Source organism: Felis catus, chromosome D1 (genome assembly GCF_018350175.1).
Source record: "Felis catus isolate Fca126 chromosome D1, F.catus_Fca126_mat1.0, whole genome shotgun sequence".
Classification (NCBI taxonomy): Eukaryota; Metazoa; Chordata; class Mammalia; order Carnivora; family Felidae; genus Felis; species Felis catus.
The window spans coordinates 100,067,606-100,094,051 of NC_058377.1; the positions used below are offsets into that span (position 1 = coordinate 100,067,606).

Consider the following 26,446-nt stretch of genomic DNA (forward strand, 5'->3'; position numbering starts at 1 on the left):
AACCTGTGGGATCTGAAACAGTTCTCAGGTAGACAGTGTCAGAATTGAGTTGAATTGTAGGACACCCAGTTAGTTTCTGAGAATTGCTTGTAGGTGTGGGGAACTCTTCTCCCTCATTTGCAATTTTGTGTTAGATTTATTTATTTATTTATTTATTTATTTATTTCTAAATTTTATTTATTCATTGCTAAATCTTATTTATTTATTTCTTTATTTAAAAATTTACTACTAAGTTAGTGTATAGTATAACAATGATTTCAGAAGTAGATTCCAGTGATTCCTCCTCTATGTATAACACCCAGTGCTCATCCCAACAAGTGTTTTCCTTAGTGCCCTTTACCCATTTAGCCCTCCCCCACCCATAATCCCTCTAGCAATCAGTTTGTTCTCTGTATTTGAGTCTCTTATGTTTTGTCCCCCTCCTTGTTTTTATATTATTCTTGCTTCCCTTCCCTAATGATCATGTTTTGTACTTAAATTCCACATACAAATGAAGTCACATGATATTTGTCTTTCTCTGACTAATTTCACTTAGCATAATACCCTCTAGTTCCATCCACATTGTTGCAAATGGCAACATTTCATTCTTTTTTATTACCAAGTAATACTCCATTGTATACACATATACCACATCTTCTTTATTCATTCAGCTGTTGATGGACATTTGGGCTCTTTCCATACTGTGGCTACCGTTGATAGCGCTGCTGTAAACATTGGGGTTCATGTGCCCTTTGAAACAGCACACGTGTATCCCTTGCATAAATACCTAGTAGTGCAATTGCTGGGTTGTAGGAGAGTTCTATTTTTAACTTTTTGAGGAAACTCCATACCGTTTTAGAGTGGCTGCACCAATTTGCATTCCCACCAGCAGTGCAAAAGAGATCCTCTTTCTCCACATCCTCGCCAACGTCTGTGTTGCCTGAGTTGTTAATTTTAGCCATTTTGTTAGGTGTGAGGTGGTATCTCATTGTGGTTTTAATTTGTATTTCCCTGATGATGAGTGATGCTGAGCATTTTTTTCATGTGTCTCTTAGCCATTTGGATGTCTTCTTTGGAGAAGCGTTCCATGTCTTTTGCCCTTTCTTCATTGGTTTATTCGTTTTTTGGGTGTTGGGTTTGATAAGTTCTTAATGTATTTTGGATAATAACACTTCCTCTGATATGTCATTTGCAAAATCTTCTCCCATTTGGTTGGTTGCCTTTTAGTTTTGTTGATTGTTTCCTTTGCTATGCAGAAGTTTTTTATCTTGATGAGGTCCCAGTTGTTCATTTTGCTTTTGTTTCCCTTGCCTCTGGAGATGTGTTGAGTAAGAAGTTGCTGCTGCTGAGGTCAAAGGGATTGTTGCCTGCTTTCTCCTCTAGGATTTTGATGGCTTTCTGTTTTACATTTAGGTCTTTCATCCATTTTGAGTTTATTTTTGTGTATGGTGTAAGAAAGTGGTCCAGGTTAATTTTCTGCATGCACTGTCCAGTTTTCCCAACACCATTTGCTGAAGATACTATCTTTATTCCATTGGATATTCTTTCCTGCTTTGTCAAAGATTAGTTGGCCATAGGTTTCTGGTTCCATTTCTGGGTTCTGTATTCTGTTCCATTGATCTAAGTGTCTGTTTTTGTGCCATTAGTATACTGTCTGGATGATTACAGCTTTGTAATACATCTTGAAGTCTGGGAATGTGATGCCTCTAGCTTTGGTATTCTTTTTCAGGATTGCTTTGACTATTCGGGGTCTTTTATGGTTCCATACAAATTTTAGGATTGTTTGTTCTAGCTCTATGGAGAATGCTGGTGTTATTTTGATAGGTATGGCATTGAATATATAGATTGCTTTGGGTAGTATAAACATTTTAACGATATTTGTTCTTCCTATCCAGAAGCATGAAATAGTTTTCCATTTTTTTGTGTTTCCTTTAATTTCTTTCATAAGATTTCTATAGTTTTCAGTGTATAGATTTTTCACCTCTTTGGTTTTGTTTATTCCTAGGTATTTTATGGGTTTTGGTGCAATTGTAAATGGGATCGATTCCTTGATTTCTCTTTCTGTTGCTTCATTATTGGTGTATAGAAATGCAACCAATCTCTGTGTATTGATTTTATATCCTTCAACTTTGCTGAATGCATGGATCAGTTCTAGCAGGTTTTTTTGGTGGAATCTTTTGGGTTTTCCATATAAAGTATCATGTCATCTGTGAAGGGAGAAAATTTGACTTCCTCCTTGCTGATTTGGATGCCTTTTATTCCTTTGTTTGTCTGATTGCTGAGGCTAAGACGTCCAGTACTATGTTGAATAACAGTGGCAAGAGTGGACATCCCTGTTGTGTTCCTGACCTTAGGGGAAAAGCTGTCAGTTTTTCCCCCATGAGGATGATAACAGTGGTGGGTCTTCCATATATAGCTTTTATGATCTTAATGTATGATCCTTCTATCCCTACTTGCTTGAGGGTTTTTATCAAGAAAGGATGCTGTATTTTGTCAAATGCTTTCTCTGCATCTATTGAGAGGATCATGTGGTTTTTATCCTTTCTTTTATTGATATGATGTATCATGTTGTTTTGCAGATATTGAACCAGCCCTGCATCCCAGGAATAAATCCCACTTGTCCATGGTGAATAATTATTTTAATGTATTGTTGGATCCGGTTAGCTAGTATCTTGTTGAGGATTTTTGCATCCATGTTCATCAGGGAAATTGGTCTGTAGTTCTCCTTTTTAGTGGGATCTTTGTCTGGTTTTGGAATCAAGGTAATGCTGGCTTCACAGAATGAGTTTGGAAGTTTTCCTTCCATTTCTATTTTTTGGAACAGCTTCAAAAGAATAGGTGTTAACTCTTCTTTAAATGCCCATCTGGCCCTGGACTCTTGTCTTTTGGGAGATTTTTGATTACTAATTTGATTTTATTTTTACTGTTTACGGGTCTGTTCAAATTTTCTATTTCTTCTTGTTTCAGTTTTGGTAGTTTATATGTTTCTAGGAATTTGTCCAATTCTTCCAGACTGCCTAATTTATTTGCATATAATTGCTCATAATATTCTCTTACTATTGTTTGTATTTCTGCAGTGTTGGTTGTGATCTCCCCTCTTTAATTCTTGATTATATTTATTTGGGTCCTTTCCATTTTCTTTTTGACCAAACTGCTAGGGGTTTATCAATTTTGTTAATTCTTTCAAAGAACCAGATCCTGGTTTCATTGATCTGTTCTACTGTTCTTTTGATTTTGATTGCCTTGATTTCTGTTCTAATCTTTATTATTTCCTGTCTTCTGCTGGTTTTGGGTTTTATTTGCTGTTCTTTTCCCAGGTCTTTAAGGTGTAAAGTTAAGCTGTGTATCTGAGACCTTTTTTCCTTGTTTAGGAAGGCCTGGATTGCTATGTTCTTCCTTCTTATGACTGCCTCCCAGAGGTTTGGGGTGTCGTGTTTTCATTTTCATTAACTTCCATGTACTTTTTAATTTACTCTTTAACTTCTTGGTTAGCCTATTTTTTCTTTAGTAGGATGGTCTTTAGTCTCCAGGTATTTGTTGTCTTTCCAAATTTTTTCTTGTGGTTGATTTTGAGTTTCATAGCATTGTGGTCTCAAAATATGCATAGTATGATCTTGATCGTTTTGTATTTGTTGAGGGCTGATTTGTGTCCCAGTATGGGATCTGTTCTGGAGAATGTTCCATGTGCATTTGAAAAGAATGTGTATTGTGCTGCTTTAGGATGAAATGTTCTGAATATATCTGTTAAGTCCATCCAGTACAGTGTGTCATTCAAAGCCATCGTTTCCTTGCTGATTTTCTGTCTGTTGCTGTAAATGGGATGTTGAAATCCCCTACTATTATGGTATTATTACCAATGAGTTTCTGTATGTTGGTGATTAATTGATTGATATATTTGGGTGTTCAAGTTTGGGACATAAATGTTTACAATTATTAGATCTTCTTGGTGGATAGACCCCTTAATTATGATATAATTCCCTTCTTCGTCTCTTGTTACAGTCTTGATTTTAAAATCTAGATTGTCTGATATAAGTATGACAAATCTGACTTTCTTTTAGCTACCATTAGCATAATCCCCATACTTTCTCCATCCCCATACTTTCATGCTGAAGGTGTCTGTAGGTCTAAAATGTGTCTGTTGTAAACAGCATATAGATGGATCTTGTTTTCTTTCTTTCTTTTTTTTTGGTATTTTTATTTGATTTATTTTTTTAGTTTACATCCAAGTTAATTAGCATATAGTGCAGCAATGATTTCAGGAGTAGATTCCTTAATGCCCCTTACCCATTTATCCCATCCCCCCTCCCACAGCCCCTCCAGTAATCCTCTATTTGTTTTCCATATTTAAGAGTCTCTTATGTTTGTTCTCAACCTGTTTTTATATTATTTTTGCTTCCCTCCCCTTATGTTTATCTGTTTTGTATCTTAAAGTCCTCATATGAGTGAAGTCATATGATATTTGTCTTTCTCTGATTAATTTCGCTTAGCATAATACCCTCTAGATGGATCTTGTTCTCCTATCCATTATATTACCCTGTTTCTTTTGATTGTAGCATTTAGTTCATTGATGTTTAGAGTGAGCCATGAAAGATATGAATTTAGCACCAGGGTGGCTTATAGAGTTGAAGTTTCTGGTGGTGTTCTCTGGTCCTTTCTAGTGTTTGTTGCTTTTGGTCTTCTGGTTTTGTTTCATCTTTTCTTCCCTCAGAGAGTCCCCCTTAAAATTTCTTGCAGGGCTGGTTTAGTGGTCACAAACTCCTTTAGTTTTTGTTTGTCTGGAAAACTCTTTATCTCTCCTTCTATTTTGAATGACAGCTTTGCTGGATAAAGAATTCTTGGCTGCATATTTTTCCTCTTCAACACATTGAATATATCCTGTCACTTCTTTCTGGCTTGCCAAGTTTCTGTGGATAGGTCTGCTGTGAATCTGATCTGTTTTCCCGTATAGGTTAAGGACTTTTTTTCCCCTTACTGCTTTCATGATTCTTTCCTTGCCTGAGTTTTTGTGAAGTTGACTTTGATATGCCTTGGTGGTGGTCAGTTTTTGTTGAATCTAATGCGAGTTCTCTGTGCTTCCTGGATTTTGATGTCTGTGTCTTTCCCCAGGTTAGGAAAGTTTTCTGCTATCATTTGCTCACATAGCCCTTCTACCCCTTTTTCTCCCTCTTCATCTTCTGGGGCCCCTATAATTCGGATGTTGTTCCGTTTTAATGAGTCATTGAGTTCTCTAATTCTTATATTGTGCTCTTTTGCCTTAGTTTCCATATTTTTTTCTGCTTCATTATTCTCCTAATTTGTCCTCTATAGTGCTGATTTGCTGCTCTGCTTCATCTAGCCTTGTCACCATGGCATCCATTCACAATTGCATCTTGGTTATAGCAATTTTACTTTCGTCTTGACTAGATTTTATTTCTTATATCGCTGCAGAAGGGGATTCTATGCTTTTTTCACCCGAGCTAGTATTCTTATTATCAGGCTTCTAAATTCTGGTTCAGACATCTTGCTTGTATCTTTGTTGATTAAGTCCCTGGCTGTCATTTCTTCCTGTTCTTTCTTTTGGGGTGAATTCCTTCATTTCATCATTTTGTAGGAAGAAAAAGCATTAATAAAATTAAAAAAAAATTAAAATGAAAAACAACACAAAAAATCAAATACAACTTTGATTCTAGGTCCTAGGCATGCTTTGGTTGAAGCTTGGTAGAATACAGAAAAAAGAGAAAGAAAAGAAAAGGAAAAAAAAAAAGGAAAACATTTGATAATTTAAAAAGATGAATACAATAAAATAGAATAAAATTAAATGATGAAAGTAAAATAGAATAAAAAAGATTTACAAAAGTAAAAAATATAGTGGAAACAAAAATCTTTTTTATAAAAACAGAAAATAAAAATAAATTTTTTCTCTTTCTATATTCAGGATTAATAAAAAGTAAAAAAGTTGAATAGATGGACCAGCAAACAGAATGAAATATGGTTGAAATTATGTCATTTCCCCTAGAAATAAAACAATGAAGCACTTCATAGTCCATAAACTAAGCGGGTAGAGAGACTTGTGCTGTTCTTCTAGAGTGTGGTTGGTGAAGTTGAATGGGGCTTGGTGTAATGGCTCCATTCTCTACTTGATGGCACTGCTTAGCTTACTGGGGTTGATCACTGTGGCCCTGTTGTGTACCTGTGTATGTGCATGCATGGGAGAGGTGAAAATGGCATCTCAGCTACCCAGTCTCTAGTATCAGAACTCTCTGCTCTTACCCACTGGTAATTGTGCACCCCTCCTTTATCTCTGGCTTCCATCCACTCCTTGCTTCCACACTGCCTGCAACTAAGCCATCAGCCTGCCAGGCAGCACCTCCTTCCCGAGTTTTATCTTAGATGGGGCTGTGTTTCCAAACCCCTCACTTCTCAGGATCCTGCAGCTTTGACCTGCTCACATCCTCTGGGGAAGGGTCTTGCCAAGCAATGGCTAGGTGCCAGCTTGCCCCAGGAACGTTTGAGTGACTGCACTGGTACAGATGCCCAGAGACTGCCACCCCACCCCAGGAAAAAGTTCATGGGATCATGTAGCAGCAGTGTTTCAGGGATTATGTTAAATCACAACACACATCTGGCGACAGGCTTCATTGGCTTTTAATGTTCGTGTTCGCACACCAACAAACATGGCTGTTATCTGAGGTCTGCTGAGATCTTTGCCTGTTGGGAGCAGCCACAGCCTCTACCAAATGTCCTCTCAGCAGGTGAACTGCCTCTCCCCATGTGACCCGAGGACCCCTTGGCCCATGCTGTCTGCTCCTGGGGATTTGCCCTTCCCACCAGAGCTCTTCCAGGTATCGAGCTGCAGAGTTTCAGACTCTGTGCTCCTCTGTTTATAGAGTCTTAATGGTATTTAAACCTTCTCCTTTCTCCTTTCTCTTTTCTCCCTTTCTTGTTAAGTCCCTTATGGGTGCTTCCACTCCTTCTCTTACTCTCCATCTGCTTTCAGGGTGAGTGCTTTTCCTGTACTGCTCCCCCCCGCCCCCACCCTGTCTCCGTATTCTCTCTGCAAGCAAAAATAGCTCCCTATTCTCCATAGCTTCTCTCTCCCCCAGTTTACCTCTCCTTGTTGTGTACCTGCCAAGTTCAAGTTGTGCAGAATGTCGTGTTACTCCTCAGATCAATTTTCTAGGTGTGCAAGATGGTTTGGTGTTGATCTAGCTGCATTTCAGGGACAAGAGAAGCAAAAAACTTCCATGCTCCTCTGCCATCTTGGACCCTCCCCTCAGACAGGTCCAGTGTTAGAATCATTTAGACCTGAAAACAGTTTTCTGATTCCCTGGATTGTTGAAACTTTCTTATATCACATAATTTGTGTTCTTGCAGAGCTAACTACTTTTTTTGTGCTCAGAGAAGCCATGGGAACCAAGAACAACGTGACTGAATTTGTGTTGTTCGGCCTTTTCCAGAGCAGGGAGATGCAGTATGTGTGCTTCGTGGTCTTCTCCCTCTTCCATGTACTCACTATCCTGGGGAACCTTCTGGTCATCATCACCATCAATGCAAGCAAGACCCTGAAGGCTCCCATGTATTTCTTCCTCAGCCACCTCTCTTTTGCCGACATGTGCTATCCATCTGCTACCACACCCAAGATGATCGCAGACACTTTTGTGGAGCGAAAGACCATCTCCTTCAATGGCTGCATGACCCAGCTCTTTTCTGCCCACTTCTTCGGTGGCACTGAGATATTCCTCCTCACAGCCATGGCCTATGACCGCTATGTGGCCATCTGTAGACCCCTGCACTACACAACCATCATGGGTCAGTGGAAGTGTGGCTTGCTGGCCGGGGCCTCCTGGGTGGCTGGCTTCCTGCATTCCATCCTACAGACACTCCTGACAGTCCAGCTGCCCTTTTGTGGGCCCAATGAGATTGACAACTTCTTCTGTGATGTTCATCCCTTGCTGAAGCTGGCCTGTGCAGACACCTATGTGGTGGGGCTCATTGTGGTGGCCAACAGTGGCATGATCTCTTTGGTGTCCTTTATCATCCTTATCATCTCCTATGTGGTCATCTTGTTGAACCTGAGACACCAGTCATCTGAGGGCCGGCGCAAGGCTCTGTCCACATGTGGCTCACACATCATCACGGTCATTTTGGTCCTCGTGCCCCCCATGTTCATGTACATTCGTCCCTCCACCACCCTGGCTGCTGACAAACTTGTCATCCTCTTTAACATCGTCATGCCACCTTTGCTGAACCCTCTGATCTACACGTTGAGGAATAATGAGGTGAAAAATGCCATGAGGAAACTGTTTAGGGTACAAGGGAGTACAGGGGAGAAGTGACAGTCCAGGGAATCTCATTAAGCCTGGAACTTGGGAGACTTCCCATCTTGTAGCATCTCCAATTTAATGCTTGTAATGACAACTGTGTAATAATAATAATCCCACATATTCCTTCAACCTTTCATTCATTAAGTATTTATTGTCTGCAGTCAGTGAGGCATTGGGGATATGAATAAAAGTAAGATGTAACCTCTACCCCACAAGAGGATCACAGTACAGGAGGCTCTTAGTGATACCGAAGGGCTCATTCAGGAAACCTGTGAGGTCTATAATTGAGGGAACCTCCAGGAAGGCTGAGTAGCTCATCTACAACCATGGAGAATACTACTACATAATTCCTTTATTGTGGCTAACATAGTGCTCAATGACATTTATTCTCTCATGACCTCCAAGTCACTTTATTTGTGGTCCTTCATTTCATGCTCTCAGCCGGCAGATGAATAAATAAGTGTAGAGAGGTTATAGGATTGACCCCAAGTCACCAAATAGACCCTGAGCCAGGTGAAGACCAGAATGTAGGTCCCCTAAGTCCACTTTCAGGGCACTCCTCACCTCAGAACATCTTGACAAAGACCGTGTGAAAATTAATACAGGGGGTCCTCACTGAAATGGAGTCAGGAGGCCAGCAGGGGGAGCACTCATGCCCTATCACCATGGTCCTCAAAAGCAGAGTCCACAGGAAAAGAGGACGGTAGAAGGCCATACAGCTTTACTATCCCTGCAGGAGGAAGAAAGTCCGCTCTGCTCCAGGCAGCAGCCCAACAAATGAGAGACAGCCACAGCTCAGCCAATGAAAAGACACTATGCTGAGAACTCCCAGTTTACTCCAATGAATTTTGTGTTTAGAACAGCCACTGCCCCCCACACCCCCCCCCCTTCCTCTATAAAAGAGTGTTCCTTTCCTTAATTTCAGGGATTTATCTGTGGTTTCCCATGGTTATCTAATTCTGGGTTGCAATTCTGTGCTATTCCCCTTTAAACCGGTTTTTGCTGGTAAGATAATGGGCAGTTTTATTTTTAAGGTTAACAACTGAGTGAATGGACACTGGGCAGGACGGACCAGGAAGTTTTGAAGGACCAAGGATTGGTGGTGACCAGTGAGGATGGAGAACAGAGCCGGGGAAGGCTAGTTGTCAGCACTTTTCTCTCTCCAGCAGAGCAGGGACTGTGGCCCCTGATGAGGGCAACAAAGACAAGAAAAATGTAGTTTAAATTAAATCTCCTTACAGCTTGCATTGCACTGATACCAGAGACCTACAGTGAATAACTGCCTCAAGGAGTTTCTTGCTGCCTTAATGTCTACATTTCATTAAAAATTAAAGGCAACCTTACCTTGACAATAGCTAAATCTTCAGGGTCTTGTAAGACCCTGCTTTCACCATACAGAAATTCCTTTGAAACTATCTCTACCCTCCCTCCCTCCCTCCCCAAACTTAAAAGTCTATGAGTCACTCCTCATAACCCCAGTGCAGCTCTTTCTGCCCAGGGGTCCTGTCCCTGTGCTATAATAAAATCACCTTTTTGCACCAAAATGTCTCAAGAATTCTTTCTTAGCCGTTTGCTCATGAACCCCACTTCGTAATTTCATCAGCTCCCATTTATCCCCTTCTGTCTTCCTTCGTTTTGCTGCGAGAGGGAAAGTTTATGCAGAATGGATTAGGAGGGCTGCACTGGACATCTTGCTTAATTAATGTTGGTTTGCAAACCGCCCTTCGGGCAGGGAGAGGCCAAAGAAAGAGGCCGCTCCAGATCAGTAGGGGCAGGTTTAATGAGCAGGTTTAATAAGTTACATAGGAGGCTGTCTTAAGTGGGACCCAGACCAGTAGATTTCCGCACCTGCTGCCAGAATCTTAAAAGGTTATACAGAGACCATTAGTCCAGATGGTTTCAATAACTCCTTACACTCTCAAGGTGAGTGCTCGGAAGCGGCTGAGGGAAGGTGGGCAGAGAGAATGTTCATTGGAGAGGGGCTGGTGGGGATCCTCCAATTCTTTGGATACAGCCTGAGGGCCAACCAGCAGTCATGACCTCTCAATGACCTTCTGCAACAATTAACCATTCACGGGTCATTCGCCCCTGTTGGGTGTCAATTTCCTCATTTCCAAATGGAGACAGTAACAATACGAGCTTCCAGCGTCTTCGGAAAGTTGCTTTGTAAAGTCCTATATGAAAGTCTGTTGTGCAGAGGTCGCTCCCACACTGTTTATGCTGTGGTCCTGTTGTCCTAAAACCCTGACTACTCTCCTAAATGCCAGGTGGATTAATTCGCTTCTCAAATGTTTATCGATGACTTAACATGTGGTAAGTACATTTTTTTATTTTTATTTTTTTCCATCTGGCTTTGAGTTTATTCAATGCAGGCCACCCAGCCCTTCCTCAGAGTGGTGGCTGAATTTGGGGAACAAAACAAAGGCCTCTGAGGTGAGAGTGTGGATTAGGGTGGAGCCTGGGGTGAGGTGAAGGTGTATGGGAGGCTCTGGTCCTCAGCGTTGGCTGTCCCCCCCGACCCTCTATTTTCGGCAGGCTGCGGTGGGGTTGAGGGGCAGGTCTGCAAGGAACAGGTCCTGGGCTTTTTGCTACTTCCGGTCCCCCTTCCTTTCTGCCCTGTGTCCTTACTTTGGAGGTTCAGAGACTAAACTTTCCACCTGGCTGGGAAGGTGGGGGAAGGACGGAAGGAAGGAGGGGCCCAGGCCCCAGACCATGGCCCTGGTGCCTTTCCTGGGTAGGAGCTAGAGGGACAGCAGAAAAGCAGCGACAAAAATCTTTTCATTCATGAAACTTACATTTACGTGGGTGATAAAAGTTACTGTTACTGAATTCTTCCAGTATGCCAGACTCTATTCTAAGTGTTTTTAGTGAGTCTCTGTCTCCGACTGTGAACTTCACAAGAGTTTCGCAGTTTTGTTTTCTCTCCCCTCAGAGAGGGTGTCTGCAGCTGACAGGAGCTGGGTGTTCCCCCTTCCCCCAGGTTAGTGCTGGTTAACTAGTTTCCCCTGAGTGCGGGCCTTGTGAAGAACAGGCGTTCTGGTACATTTAAACACGGTTCCTTTTCTTTTCCTCTCCCTGCTGGAAGTACGAGGGGATTTTTCTCTGATATTGACTGTGGGCACCTGGTCGAGCTCCTGGAGGTAAATCTCGCAATATTGTGGGCGGCCTCCTTACTGGGTTTTCTGGGGTTTTTAACTCCCAGACTTGTTCATGCTGAGCCACCCGCGCTTCACTGATTATAGTTCAGGTTTTCCTACTCCGGCCCTGATCGCTGCTGTGGTTTCCTCTTATGCATCTCTGCTCTGGGAGGCTGCAACCCCCGCGTTCCTCCGTCTTCTCCCTAGTCTTGGGGGCAGCGGTTTGCCCTGTGTACTCCCTCTTACGGACCCAAGAGGAGTTGTTGGCTTTTCAGTCTGTTCAGCTTTTTTTTTTTGCTTAGGATGGAGTGGAGACTTCCAAGCTCCTTCAGTGGGAACCGGACTGGAATCCCTGTTCTCCCTGTTTTGACTGTATTAACCACTTTAGTTGTGAGGACAATCTCATGAAGTTGACATACTCATCAGAAGTGTGATCGGGTTTGGGTGAGGATGGCAGTGTTGAAAAACTCCGTTCCGTCTGATGCCTAATCTAAGTACAAATGTTCATCTTGACTATGAGAATAATAGCAATAAAACAGCAGTGGACCCCTCAAAAGCACAGTATCCTGAGAAGTTTTCATAGATCAGCTTTATCTGTGTTGAATAAATGATTCCTTTAAAAGTCCTTGGAAGTTTGGGGCACCTGAGTGGCGCAGTCGGTTAAGCGTCCGACTTCAGCCAGGTCACGATCTTGCGGTCCGTGAGTTCGAGCCCCGCGTCGGGCTCTGGGCTGATGGCTCAGAGCCTGGAGCCTGTTTCCGATTCTGTGTCTCCCTCTCTCTCTGCCCCTCCCCCGTTCATGCTCTGTCTCTCTCTGTCCCAAAAATAAATAAACGTTGAAAAAACTTAAAAAAAAAAAAAAAGTCCTTGGAAGAATAGGAACATGTATGTCTGTTCAGGTTTGAAGATAAATGCAAGTGTAGAGAGACACAGGCCAAATTACTTATATGGAGTCACATACAAGGACTTCCAATTGCTAGTTAGTGCCCTGATCACCGTAGAAAACACCATCAAATTAAGAAGATCTCATTGTTTCCCAGTTACTCCTCTTCCCTCAGTGAAACCCCATCTTAATGTTCCTAGTACAGACATTCTGGTAGTTGTAAATAGATGAAGCTTCTTGGCTGGACCCTGAAGCCACTCGCTCTTATGCTTTCTTTAAACTCCATTTAATAACCTTTTTTTTTTTGTCAACTTTCATTCACCCTCCAGGACGGAGTCTCCCTGGAGGACTGCTTAATTCCAAATGTAAACAACATGTAATTTTTACTGCACATTTATTTCTTCTGCCTCATTGGAGAGAGAGTAGACAACGGATGTTGTGGGAGCTGTGGTTTTGGGGAAAGGACCATGAACTCCTTGGAGGTTGGAAGCACCTGCAGTGAAGGCAGAAAAGGAAAGTGACTAGAAGTTCAAATGCACCCCGCCCTCAGGCAGATATCCTTCATGAAAGTAATTTTTGGGCACCTGGGTGGCTCCGTTGGTTGAGCATCTGACTTCAGCTTGGGTCATGATCTTGTGTTTCGTGAGCCCCACGTTAGGCTCTCTGCTGTCAGCCTGTCAGTACAGAGCCCACTTTGGATCCTCGGTTCCCTTCTCTCTGCACCCCCCCCCCCCTTATGCTCTCTTTCTCAAAAAATAAATAAAACATTAAAAAAAGTATTTTTTTCTTACCTGCCTTTAAAAATATTTGAGACAAAGGAACCCATGACACACGCATTGTAAACATAATTATTTACTCGACATCCATGAATTTGATATCCAATCAAGCACCAAAACGATAATTTGTATCTGTGTGCTTCTCCTCTATTCTGTTTCTCACAAATGATAACCAATATACTGAAGATAGGCTTTCAGTTTCCTTACTTTATGAAAATATTCCAACATGTGGCTGTATGCCTTAACAATACTTATTCAGTTTTGCTTGTTTCTCATTTTATAAAAACGTTGTTATACATGTATTGTCTCCTGGACTTGCTTTTTTCCCCTCAACGTGAATGAATTTCAGAGATTCATCCGTGTTTTTGCCTGTCGCCGTATTTCACCGTTTGTCCCAGTATACAATATTCCATTGGGTGAATATGTAATATTTTCCTGTTCTGTCAATCTACCTTGGTTGTTTTCATGCTAAGAGTGCTTTCATGAGCGTTTTTGAATATGTGGAGAAGTTCACCTGTGATAGATACCCGGGGATGGAATTGCTGTGTTAAAGAGTATGCAAATGTTCAACTTTACAACGAAAATGTCAACTTGCTTTTGAAAACAAACGGTGGTGGTAGTATTCATTCCACTAGGAATGCATAAGAGATTTTGTTGATGTACATTCTTGCCAACACGTAGTATTGCCAAGACTTCTGAATGGTTTTGCCAATCTAGAGGGTATATGTGGCATGTAATTCCTGATTACTAATGAGGTTGAGAATATTTTCATGGTTCTTGTCCTACCTGCTGCTTTTTTCCCCTGTGAATTGTCAATTATTATCTTTTGCTTGTTGTTCTCTTGAGTTTCTTGAATGAAAAAAAAAAATGGGTTTCTAAGTGTTTTGTGTATATTTTGGCTAATGTTCTGTCAGATATGTTGATGATAAGTTTAGCTCATAACTTGTCTTTTCACTTTATGCTGTGTTTATCATTTTTGTTTTCAGTGTATAATAGTTTTAAATTTCCATTACTGTTAGTTAGTGCTTTTTGTGCCTTAAGAAATAGTTTCTTAGGTCAAGGTCAGGGTGATATTAATTGATATTCCAGAATTTTAAAGTTGTGCCTTTTTACTGAATTTCTTATTTTACTTAAAATTGATTATTGGGCATTGTGGAGGAAAGGATTCAATTTTATTTTTTCCCTTATGGAAAACCAAACATTCCTTCATCATTTATTGAATAGTCCTTTTCTCCATTCGTCTACAGTGCCACTTCTGACATATATCAAGTTTCTGTATTTTCTTTTTTTTTTAAATTTTTTATTTTTTCTAAATTTTTTTTTAACGTTTATTTATTTTTGAGACAGAGAGAGACAGAGCATGAACAGGGGAGGGGCAGAGAGAGAGGGAGACACAGAATCTGAAACAGGCTCTGAGCCTGTCAGCACAGAGCCCCACACGGGGCTCGAACTCATGCACCGCAAGATCATGACCTGAGCCGAAGTCGGATGCTTAACCGACCAAGCCACCCAGGCGCCCCTTAAAAATTAAAAAAAAAAATTTTTTTTTCCAACGTTTATTTATTTTTGGGACAGAGAGAGACAGAGCATGAACGGGGGAGGGGCAGAGAGAGAGAGAGACACAGAATCCGAAGCAGGCTCCAGGCTCTGAGCTGTCAGCACAGAGCCCGACGCGGGGCTCGAACTCACGGACCGTGAGATCATGACCTGAGCCGAAGTCGGACGCTCAGACTGAGCCACCCAGGCGCCCCAAGTTTCTGTATTTTCATGAGTTTGTTTCTGGACCAAACCTACACTCTTTTAATTACTATAATTTATGTCTTGATATCCGGTAGGACAAGTTTCTCTAATTCTATTTTTTAAAGAATATCTTGTTCCGTGTTCACGCTCTGTCTCTCTCTCAAAAATAAATACACATTGGGGCACCTGGGTGGCTCAGTAGGTTGAGTGTCCAACTCTTGATTTCAGCTCAGGTCATGATCCCAGGATCGTAGGATTGAGCCTCGTGTCAGGTTCCACGTGGAACATAGAGCCTGCATTCTCTCTCTCTCCCTCTGCCCTCCTCTCCTCCTTGTGCTCTCTCTAAAAAATAAAATAAAATAAATATTTGAATAAATAAACATTAAAAAAAGAATACCTTGTCTGTTTTGAGTCTTTATTTTCTAGACAGTTGTAAATCTAAATTGTCACATTCCACAAAATAACTTACTGGGATTTTGTTTTGAATTGTATTGTTCTATAGATCTTTGGGAAGAACTTACATTGGGGTAACTCTGATTTGCTTATGTGTTAATGTAAACAAAGTCTTCTGAAAAATCTAAAGGCATAGAGTTCTGTGACTAATAAGTGATTTATGAAACATTTGTTCCCAGGAAAACTGTTAAGGGAGTAGAGGAAGCAGGACAGAGAGAAATATGAACAAGGATGCAGTTTCAGGTGAATTCCAGCAGAGGGTCACTTCAGACTGATTTTGCAGAACTCTGGAGTGTAAATTATGCCTGGAGTGTGATTAGAAGCAAGTGAGTGGAGTTTTGATACTCCCAGACTGTTTAGACATTAGCTAAGGGCTTCTCTGGGTTTGGGTTGAGGCATAAATTCCCAGATACTTATGTCTGTGTATAATATAGGGAAAATTGACTCCAGCCCCAAGACAATATGTGTTAATTGTTGGCAAAGTATATAAAGGGTTATGGGTTAAAAAAAAAAAAAAGGATAGAGATCTGGACAAGGTTCTGAACACACCTTGACATTCTTTGTCATGTTCTTTATTTTGGTGGTGTTTAATGTTTTAAATCAGGTTGATAAATTGCTGCACCCAGCTCCTTTGATTAGATGTATTCTTAGGAACATTATGGCTTTGCTGCTATTATAAATAGCATCTTTATTTTTTCCAGATTTATTTGCATGTAGTTTATGACGTGTAAATTTAAGGCATGCAAGGTGTTGGTTTGATACATTTATATATTGCAAATAGATTACCACCATAGCATTAGCAAACACCTCCATCCCGTGACACATTTATCATTTCTTTTTTGTGTAAGAACATTTAAGAGTTACTCTTAGCACCTTTCAACTATATAAAACAGTGTTATTAACTATATCACCATGCTCTGGATTAGATCTCCAGAGCTTGTTAATATTATAACTGAAAGTTTGCACCCTTTGACAATATCTCTGTTTCTTTTATCACCTCGCCCCTCATACCCACTATTTTGCTGTTTCTCCGCGTTTTCTTAGATTTACTTTTTTTTTTTTTAGATTTTGTGTAAGTGATATGATACAGTATTTGTCTTTTACTGTATGACTTATTTCACTTAGTATAATGTACTTAAGGACAACCCATGTTGATGAAATGGTAGGATTTCATTCTTTCTCATGGCTGAATAATATTCCAGTGTGTGTATGTGTGTGTGTATGTGTGTATGTATGTATCTATATATCTATCGCATCTTCTTTATCCAATCATCTGTTAACAACCATTAGGTTGTTTCCATATCTTGGCTATTGTGAATAATGCTACAATAAACATGGGAGTGCAGATATCTCCCTGATAATACTGTTTTCCTTCCTTTGAATAAATACCCAGAAGGAGGATTGCTGGTGCATATAGGAATTCTATTTTTAATTCTTTTTAAGGAATGTTCATACTGTTTTCCATAGTGGCTGTACCAATTCACAGTCCCACCAGCAGTGTACAAAGGTTCTTTTCCTTACATCCTTACCAACACTTGTTATTTCTTGTCTTTTTTGATAATAGCGAGGTGTGAAGCAGTAGCTCATTGTGGTTTTTATTTGCATTTCTCTGATGATTAGTGTCATTGAGCACCTTTTCATGTACTTGTTGACTATTTGTATGTCTTCTTTGGAAAACTTTCTATTCATTATTCATTTCTCTGCCCAACATTTTAGTGTGTGTGTGTGTGTGTGTGTGTGTGTGTATGTGTGTGTGTTGACTATTGAGTCAAATAAGTTATTTATATATTTTGGATACTAACCCTTTATCGGGTATAGGATTTATAGCTATTTCCTCTCATTCTTTAGGTTGCTTTATCATGTTGTTGGTTTCCTTTATAGTGCATAAGATTTCAGTTTGATGTAGCCCCACTTGTTTATTTCTGCTTTTTTAAAATCGGTGTCAAATCCAAAAAAACCATAGGTCAGGACTTATGTCAAGGAGCATTCTCCCGATTTTTCTTTTAGGATTTTTATTGTTTCCAGTCTTTTGCTTTTTAAAGTTTATTTATGATTTATTTTGACAGACTGAGAGGGTGAGCAGGAGAGGGGGAGAGAGAGAGAGAGGGAGAGAGAATCCCAGGCAAGCTCTGCACCATCAATGCAGAGCCTAATGTGGGGCTCAAACTCACGATATGGTTTCAAGTCTTATGTTCAAGTCTTTAATCCATTTGAGTTGATATATGTGTATGGTAAGAAGGGACCCAGTTTCATTCTTTTGTGTGTGACTATCCTGATTTCCAAACACTTTTTATTGAGGAGGCTATCCTATCCCCATTGTATACTCCTGGCGACTTGTCATAAATACTATGTATGCATGCGCTTGTTCCTGGGTTCTCTATTCTATTCTATTCTATTCTATTCTATTCTATTCTATTCTATTCTATTGATTTATGTGTTTGTAATAAAGTTTGAAATAAAAATGATGCTTCGAGCTTTGTTCTTTCTGAAGATTTTTCTGGCTCTGGAGGGTTTTCTTTGTTTCTGTGCCAAATTTAGGTCAGATTTTTATATTTCTGTGAAAAATGCCATTTGAATTATGATGGGGATTTCATTGAATTTGTAGATTACTTTGGGTAGTATGGACATTTTAATAATATTTATTGTTTCAATCTATGAGAATGGAATATTTTCTAATTTATGTGTGTCTCTAGTGTTTTCATCAGTGTCTTATAGTTTTCAGTGCATAGATCTTTCCACCAACTTGGTTAAAATTATTCCCAAGTATTGTATACCTTTAAATGAAATCATAAATGAGATTTTTTTCTTAATTTCTCTTTCAGATAGTTCCATTATTAGTATATAGATGCACAACTGAGTTTTGTATATTGATCTTTTATCTTAAAACTTTACTGAATTCATTTATTAGTTCTAACAATTGGCTATAGTGGGTTCTATTTGTTTCCATACAAATTTTAGGAAAATTTCTGTGCAAAATGCCATTGGAATTATGATTGGGATTGCATTGAATCTGTGGATTGCTTTGGGTCGTATGGACTAAGTCAACATGACTTAATGAACATGCACTATATGCCAGAGACTGATAGATGGTGAGGAACTAGGATCTCAGTGACCTATATATGAATCCATAAATGTTCACATTGGCAGGTACCGTGTGGATAATCCAGCTTCACTCAGTCATTTTCTATAGAATCAGAACAAGGTTGGGGGTGGGGGTGGGGGGAGAAGTGGAGAGGTAAATGACGCGTTCAAGTTAGTTACTAGATTATTTATGATCAGAACTAGAGCCCCGCTGTCCTGGCCCCTGTGCAGTCCTCACTTTCCTCTCTCTTCATTCTCCTTTCTGTTCTCAGTAGTTCAGTCTGGAAAAAAAATTCCCTTTATGTCCTTCCTTCAACTTTCTTCTGTTTATTATTCTTCTCTATTCTCTTTTGCACCTCATTATTTGGTGCAAAAACTTCACAGAAATCTCACTAAACTAATTGAAACAGATTTTGAACCTTTCCGAATCATAGTTTATTTGGCAGTGTTTCACCCGAGAGAAAAGAAATTCCATGGGGAAGTTGTTCCCTTGATGATAGTGTGTGGCTTAGTTTATTTTAAATAGTTCAGGGATCTAAGCATTTAGTCAGAACCCTTGGACTCGGTGGGTACATTTTCTACATAAAACATAGCATCTTAAATTCTCTGAGTTTGCTGATTCCTGTGGCTTTTATTTGTTTCTTAGATATTATCCAAATATCAACCCAGATCCAGATCATCTGAACTTTACTCTTCTGTGATTCATCTTAGATGCCATCATTTGTTCTCTAAAAGCCCCCAGGAACATGGTGTTTTGTTCTAGGGGGCAAGACCTGATTCTTGAATTGCTGTAGCAGCAACCACCCAGGGCCATCAGAAGGTAGCTTAGTGATTTCCAAGTTATTAACCTGTCAAGTATCTAATGTGTGGCTTTGGGAAGCAATTGATCTCTCTCAGTGTCTGTTGCCTCATTTGTAAATAGAGGAGGTTTGATTAAAAGCTCTAAATATTTTCACCACTCTTAGGGGCTTAGTTGAGTGTGACGAACTGTGCTCGCTGGACCCTTCCGTGAGAAATCAGCTAGGTGGGGAGTATTAGCCAAAGCACCTTACTTGTCCAGTGATCATGACTTCCAGAGAGGAACCTAATGCTCCATCTCACTGAACCAGATCACTGCCTTGAAAATGAGTTATTCTAACAGAGTGACTACCTTCATGCTGAGCTAGAGGCACTTGAGTACACTTGAGATCCATCTGACCCAATTCCTTGTTCCAAGGCAGAACAAAACCACACCAGGTAAGTGATATGGCTGGAAGGAAGGCACAAGGCATATGATGTTGAGCAAGTCAGTTCCTTTCTTTAAGCCACAAGTTTTAATTTTAAAGGAGGTGGTTTGGTATGGAGTACTTTTTGGGGTGTGCACCAGGGATGAGGCTATGGGTTAAATTTATTCCTTTGTTTTTATTGTTAAATATATATGATATAAAATTTGATGATTTCAAAGATCTTTCCAATTTTGGGACTCTTTGAGGTCCCATTTGGGAATTATGAAGTGGGAGTGTGTGCTTGGAATGGAAGTTTCTCTAGGTCATCTGAGATCAGTCACATTGGCACATCAAGCTCTTTCTTACATTGAATTCTGGGCATTGTCTGCATTCTATTCTTCTGTGGTCCAGAATCCAGGAGGTCACGTGATGTAGAGTCTGCAGGCTCTTATGCTGATTTAGGCTTTTACATGTTCATCACATTTTCTTTCCATGTGTCTTGGTAAGGCAGTATTGTGGGAGAGAGGAAGTATTTCTTATTAGCTCTGTGGGAGAGATGGTGGGAATGGCTGGTGGCAGAGAGCAGAGAGAGGAATTAATGCAGAAAAGACAGAAATGACTGAAATGAAAAGGTGGTTTTCAGAGAGAAAGACTATCAAGTATTTTATCTCCTTGGGATAACGCCTGGAAAAACTTGACCTAACATGATTTTTTTCTTGCCTCTAGTGATCTCTCAGATTGGTCCCATTATATTTTCCTTAGTTTCAGGAATGGATAAGAAAACAAACAGTTAAGTTCATGCCTAGATAAAAGGTATATGTTTGTGTAGACCAACAAAAATATACCTTAGACCTCTCATGAAAGAACATATTTAATTTTATTTTTTCTTTTTTTATTATGTTTTTAATTTTTTTAAATTTCTAAATTTTTAAATTTTTAAATTTTTTTTCAATATATGAAGTTTATTGTCAAATTGGTTTCCGTACAACACCCAGTGCTCATCCCAAAAGGTGCCCTCCTCAATACCCATCACCCAAACTCCCCTCCCTCCCACCTCCCATCAACCCTCAGTTTAGAACATATTTAATTTTTTTTTAAATTTTTTTTTTTCAACGTTTATTTATTTTTGGGACAGAGAGAGAGCATGAACGGGGGAGGGGCAGAGAGAGAGGGAGACACAGAATCAGAAACAGGCTCCAGGCTCTGAGCCATCAGCCCAGAGCCCGACGCGGGGCTCGAACTCCCGGACCGCGAGATCGTGACCTGGCTGAAGTCGGACGCTTAACCGACTGCGCCACCCAGGTGCCCCAGAACATATTTAATTTTAACTCTTCACTTCTGTGTTATGTACTTAGAAATTGTATAGGGCAGTGATTGTAGAGCTCTGGATCTATGGTGAGGCTACTTGGATTGGAATCCTGACTCCACCACTGTGGAGCTTCTGGCCAGGTAATTCATTTCTCTTTGATTCTGTTTTCTCCTATGTATAAAAGGGGGTGAAATTAACCCCCAAATCATGGGTTTATTGTGAGAGTCAAATCCATAATGTATCTAGAACATTTGTAAAGTATATGGCACAAGTACTATTGTAGAGCTCGACATCATTATTAATGAAAAATGCAGTTAATAAAAAAGATTTAAGAATATTAAACAGATATATTTGATTATTATGATGGTATATTTCTTAGTAGAAGATACAGTCCCCAAAGCTATAATTATATAGCAACCTGTTAATTTGTATAAAAGAAGTATGATAACAAACCATAGGAGCACAAAGGAGAGAATATATTATTCCTGGTGGAGTGATAGTCTTTGTGCAATTAGAAAGAAGGAACACTAAACACAGAGAAGGGAGAAAGTCACCTTGGAATAGGAAATAGGTGTGTAACAGTCATTTGGGAATGACATGGGTGCAAAAATAAGCAATGGCCAGTTCAAGCAGGACCTGGACTTTATGCTAAGAATGTTATAATTTAGGCTGTGGGCAATAGGGAGATATTGGTAGATTTTGGGTAGAGAAGTAACATGAAGTACACTGAAGTATAATCACCAAAGTATTTTCCAACGCTCAGGGACAAGAAGGTGCAGATGGGTTGGAGTATTAAATGCAAGCTTTGTTCAACACACCAGACCGGGACTGAGTTGGAAGGTGGGTAGTGTTGGAAGGGCAAGGAGAGGGCATATCTGGAAAAGGAGGCTCTGTTGCGAGAATAAGCAGGGTGGGCTATGGGACAGGGAGAGAACCTGAAAGAGGCGAGTTGAAGTTTAGGGGGTAAGAGGATGATTGCTGAGGTGGCTCAGTGTGTGAAAATCTTTAAAAGTGAATTGTAGGAGTTCAGGTTTTCCTCCAGCTATTCCCACGCAGGGGAGGATCCGAGGAAAGAAAGATCTAGGAGACAATTTTCTGGCTGCAGTGTGTGGGATGGATGGCAAGGGCATCTGGAGATGAAGAGGTATTGGTAATCTGGGCATCTGCTGAGAGAATGTGAGAAGGGGTGGCGGGAAGAATGGAGAGAAAGGGCACACAGGGGGATGGTTTAATGAGAAATTAAAGGGGTGTGATGATGACTGGTGTGGGCATGAGGGAAGGCATGGGTCAAATATGATCTCAGAGCTATAGCCTGGGCATCTTGGATGGTTTTATGAGCATTTGATTATTAATGAGTCTTAAAATCTTTCCATATGTATACTGATATTTTTACTTATTCTTTTGTGAATCTCTCTCTTTTGCCCATTTTCTATTGCGATACAGGTATATTTCTTAGAGAAGTTCATTTTCATGTTGGGTTATTAAGCCTACAATTTTTATTGCTCTAGAACATGAATTGCTTTATTATTATTATTTTTTATTTTTTATTAAAAAAATTTTTTTTTCAACGTTTATTTATTTTTGGGACAGAGAGAGACAGAGCATGAACGGGGGAGGGTCAGAGAGAGAGGAAGACACAGAATCTGAAAAAGGCTCCAGGCTCTGAGCCATCAGCCCAGAGCCTGACGCGGGGCTCGAACTCACGGACCGCGAGATCGTGACCTGGCTGAAGTCGGACGCTTAACCGACTGCGCCACCCAGGCGCCCCGAATTGCTTTATTATTTTAAGGTTCAATGATTTTTATTTAGTTTTAAACTTCAACATGTGTGCTTATATGAGGAACTCTGGCTCACAGTACTGTGTTCTGATCTGTCCGTATCACTGACTTTTGTTTTCTCTGTGGATTCTGGTACTTGATGTCCAGGTGTGTTTTTAGTTCTTAAGTATATTTCTTAAAAATTTCAGTATGAAATCAGGGTTATGGGGGAAAAGAGTGGAGATTAAATTTAGAACAGAGAATCAAGGTATCATGATTTTTCATCCATGTTTTTCATGGGTCGTATGTGGTGGAAAAAATTCCTAACATGGCACCTTAATCTAGAGACTACTTTAAATCACATGACATTGTTAGCTTGAGGCGAATATTAGATCTGTATTTATTCTGTATAGTCTAGTGTGTTTATACATATATTAGAGGTGCTCGGTAATTATCTGTGCCAGGGGAGTAGCTCATAGAGACATCTTAACTCTTGTACACTTTGCTGCTAACTATCAACACAGAGCCAGAGCAGGCAGGCTGGCTAGCCATAACAATGCTCTCAGAGGGCAATCTCTTTGAATTCAGGATATCTCAGTAGTTTGAGCAGTGGGGAAATAGATGTGAAAGTCACATGAAATGATGGAGACAAACTAGTAAGTTGAATTCTGTCCAGGATTTGAGCATTTGTCATACAAACAGTCATCGAAGCTGAAGACTGGCAGAAGATTCTGACCTCTGAATGAAGGACAGTATACTCAGGACCTTCTGGAAAGGGAAGAATTATCTGTGGGAAGATGTTTCTCAAGGCAGAAATTAAGGAAACAAGGAATTCAGGAGTAGAAGTGTCTCATGAAGATTCCCCAACAGAAGAGAGCTATTCAAATGCAATGAAGATAATAAAGGCTATGAAGTTGAATGGCTCCCCAAATTCAGAATCTCTTGTAGCGAACTAGAAAGAATACTGGCTGAAGTCTGAAAGCCTGGCTCTGAGGCCCAGAATTCACCGCTTTCTGTGTGATTCTGGGTAAATAACCATCTCCCTGAGCCATAATTTTCTAATATATGAGCTGTCATTAGATTGTCTATATTTAATGCTGAATAAGTACATATGGGCTAAATGAATGGGCAAAGTGGTTTATACTGTCTAACGTGCTATAAATGAGGTGAACTGATTGCAATCAGTTTCTGTTTTATTGCAGGTCTCTCATTACCTGTGCCCAGAACACCTGATTAGATTCCATGGCGAGTACAAATAATGTGACCGAGTTAATTATCGTCGGTCTTTTCCAGGATCCAGAAGTGCAGAGGGCATGCTTTGTGATGTTTCTTCCTGTGTACCTGGCGACAGTGGTGGGCAATGGTCTCATTGTTCTGACAGTCAATGTCAGTAAGAGTCTGCGTTCCCCCATGTACTTCTTCCTTAGCTACTTGTCCCTGGTGGAGATCACTTACTCCTCCACTGTTGTCCCTAAATTCATCACAGACTTACTTGCCAAGATTAAAACCATCTCCCTGGAGGGCTGTGTGGCTCAGATATTCTTCTTCCACTTCTTTGGAGTTACTGAGATCTTCCTGCTGACGGTAATGGCCTATGACCGCTTCGTGGCCATTTGCAAACCTCTTCACTACACCACCATCATGAGCCAGTTTGTGTGTCGTCTTCTGGTGGCTGTTTCCTGGCTCGGGGGCATAATTCACTCCATGGTCCAGATCCTTGTTACTGTTCAGCTGCCGTTCTGTGGTCCCAATGTGATTGAACACTACTTCTGTGACCTCCATCCATTATTCAAGCTTGCCTGCACTGACACTTCTGTGGAGGGGGTTATTGTGTTGGCCAACAGTGGATTAATCTCCGTCTTCTCCTTCCTCATCTTGGTGTCCTCCTATATTGTCATCCTGTACAACCTGAGGAACCATTCTGCAGAGGGGAGGCGCAAAGCCCTCTCCACCTGTGCCTCTCACATCACAGTGGTCCTCTTGTTCTTTGGACCTGCCATCTTCCTCTACATGCGACCCTCCTCCACCTTCACTGAGGACAAACTGGTGGCCGTGTTCTACACAGTTGTCACCCCCATGTTGAACCCCATCATCTACACACTCAGAAATGCAGAGGTGAAAAATGCCATGAGGAAGCTGTGGGAGAAGAAAGTGAACTCAGAAGTGGGATAAAAATGAAAAAATGAAAAAAAATTCTTAAGAACAGGACTATATATGCATATTCTGTTTTTGGTCAAATGTAAAGAACAGAACAAAAGTTAACTTATTCATATATATTTTTTTGTGGTAGATAAATGAGCCCCTTATACTCCATGTTATCAGTTGTAGCTCTTTCATTGCTGTCTGTATTTTGGAGAATTTTCAAATTGAGTTGCATCTCTTCTCCTGTTGTCCATAGTGCAAAGTGCACAGATTTCAGGAGGGATCATCTAGACTGGAATTTCCATCTGGAATTCCCATCCTATCATCTTCTGCCTGTACAGCCTTGGGTCCATGCATTTTGCCTTTTGGTGTTAGCATATGGTGTGTGGAAAGTCTGTGGACTTGGAGAATGAAGTTTATGTTTTGCTTTCCTACTGATGTGGTCTTGTGGGAGTCACAGGAAAGCATTTTTACTTCATTTGGTGTCCCTACCCCATTAATTTAATTCCAATGCCTAAAATTCCGTAATAGGAGATTTGTTTCATGACAGTAGGGCATTGCTAGAATGGCAGTATCTCTTGGAGGTGAAGTACAAATGCTTATATTTGTCATATCTTCTTGATGGATTGATTCCTTTATCCCTATACAATTTTTTGTCCTTTGTTACCATTTTTGGATTAAAATCTATTCTGATATAAGTATAGCTACCCCTGCTTTCTTTTGTTTTGGAATTTCTTTTCTATTGATTTACTTTGAGCCCATATTTGCCCCTAAATCCGAAATGTGTCTCCTGTAGGCATAGTTGGGTCTTCTTTTTTCTTATTCCAATCAGTCACTATGTCCTTTTTGATTGAATTTAACCCATTAACATTTAGAATGAATTATTGATATAATTTATAGTTTATCTTGTTAATTGCTTTTGGTCTGTTTTGAATTTCCATTGTTTCTTCTGTTTCTGCCTACCTTTTTTTAAATATGTTTATTTACTTATTTTGAGAGAGAGAGAGAGAGAGAGAGAGAGAGAGAGAGAGAGAGAGAGAGAGAGAATGAGAGGGGGAAAGGGCAGAGGGGAGAGAGAGAAGGGGCTTGATGTCACAAACTGAGATCAGGACTGGAGCCAAAATCAAGAGTCAGATTCTTAAATTACTGAACCAACTAGGTGCCCCCGTTTCTGCCTACCTTTGTAAAAGGTAATTTTCTGTGGTGGTATGCCTTTGAGAATCGACTCTGCGTTTCTGCTTTGTTGTTACTATGAGGCTTACATAAAATATCTTAGAGATAAAACAATCTATTTCAAGTTGATAGCAACTTCAGTTGCATATAAGATATCCACCCTTTACTCCTCTATTTTGTGTTTTTGATATCACAATTTACTTCTTTTTATATTGTGTATTCATTAACAAATTACTGTATATATTGTTATTTTAATACTTTTTCCTTCAACTGTTGCAGTTAAGTGATTTTCACACCATTGTATTATAGAATTAGTTTTTGAAATCTGACTTTATATTTCACCTTACTATTGTGTTGTATAATTTGGTATGTTTTTGTGTCACTAATTTATATCTGTTCATTTCAGCTTGATAGTTCCTTTGAACATTTCTTGCAAGGCAAGTATTTGGGAAATATTTTGGAAAAGTCTGCCTTTACTTGTGAAGGACAACTTTGCCAGATGGAATAT

At 40.1% G+C, this 26,446-nt stretch overlaps 2 protein-coding genes across 2 annotated transcripts; both read left to right on the forward strand.

Annotated features, from left to right (window-relative positions):
• Positions 1-6,840: 6,840 nt before the first annotated feature.
• LOC101099147 (olfactory receptor 4S1) lies at positions 6,841-10,071 on the forward strand. Its single transcript, XM_045038139.1, has one exon. It carries the CDS (start codon positions 7,107-7,109, stop codon positions 8,292-8,294), a length of 1,188 nt encoding a protein of 395 aa, XP_044894074.1. The 5' UTR covers positions 6,841-7,106; the 3' UTR covers positions 8,295-10,071.
• A 145-nt stretch (positions 10,072-10,216) lies between these two features.
• Positions 10,217-26,226, forward strand: LOC101087098 (olfactory receptor 4B1-like). Its single transcript, XM_003993290.3, has 2 exons — positions 10,217-10,595; positions 23,826-26,226. The coding sequence occupies exon 2, from the start codon at positions 23,866-23,868 to the stop codon at positions 24,793-24,795; it is 930 nt and encodes a 309-aa protein (XP_003993339.2). The 5' UTR covers positions 10,217-10,595; positions 23,826-23,865; the 3' UTR covers positions 24,796-26,226.
• The last annotated feature ends 220 nt before the right edge of the window (positions 26,227-26,446 follow it).

What these genes read in the sequence shown, in the direction of transcription:
- LOC101087098 (XM_003993290.3), top strand. Translation starts at nt 23,866, where the DNA reads ATGGCGAGTACAAATAATGTGACCGAGTTAATTATCGTCGGTCTTTTC.
- LOC101099147 (XM_045038139.1), top strand. Translation starts at nt 7,107, where the DNA reads ATGTCGTGTTACTCCTCAGATCAATTTTCTAGGTGTGCAAGATGGTTT.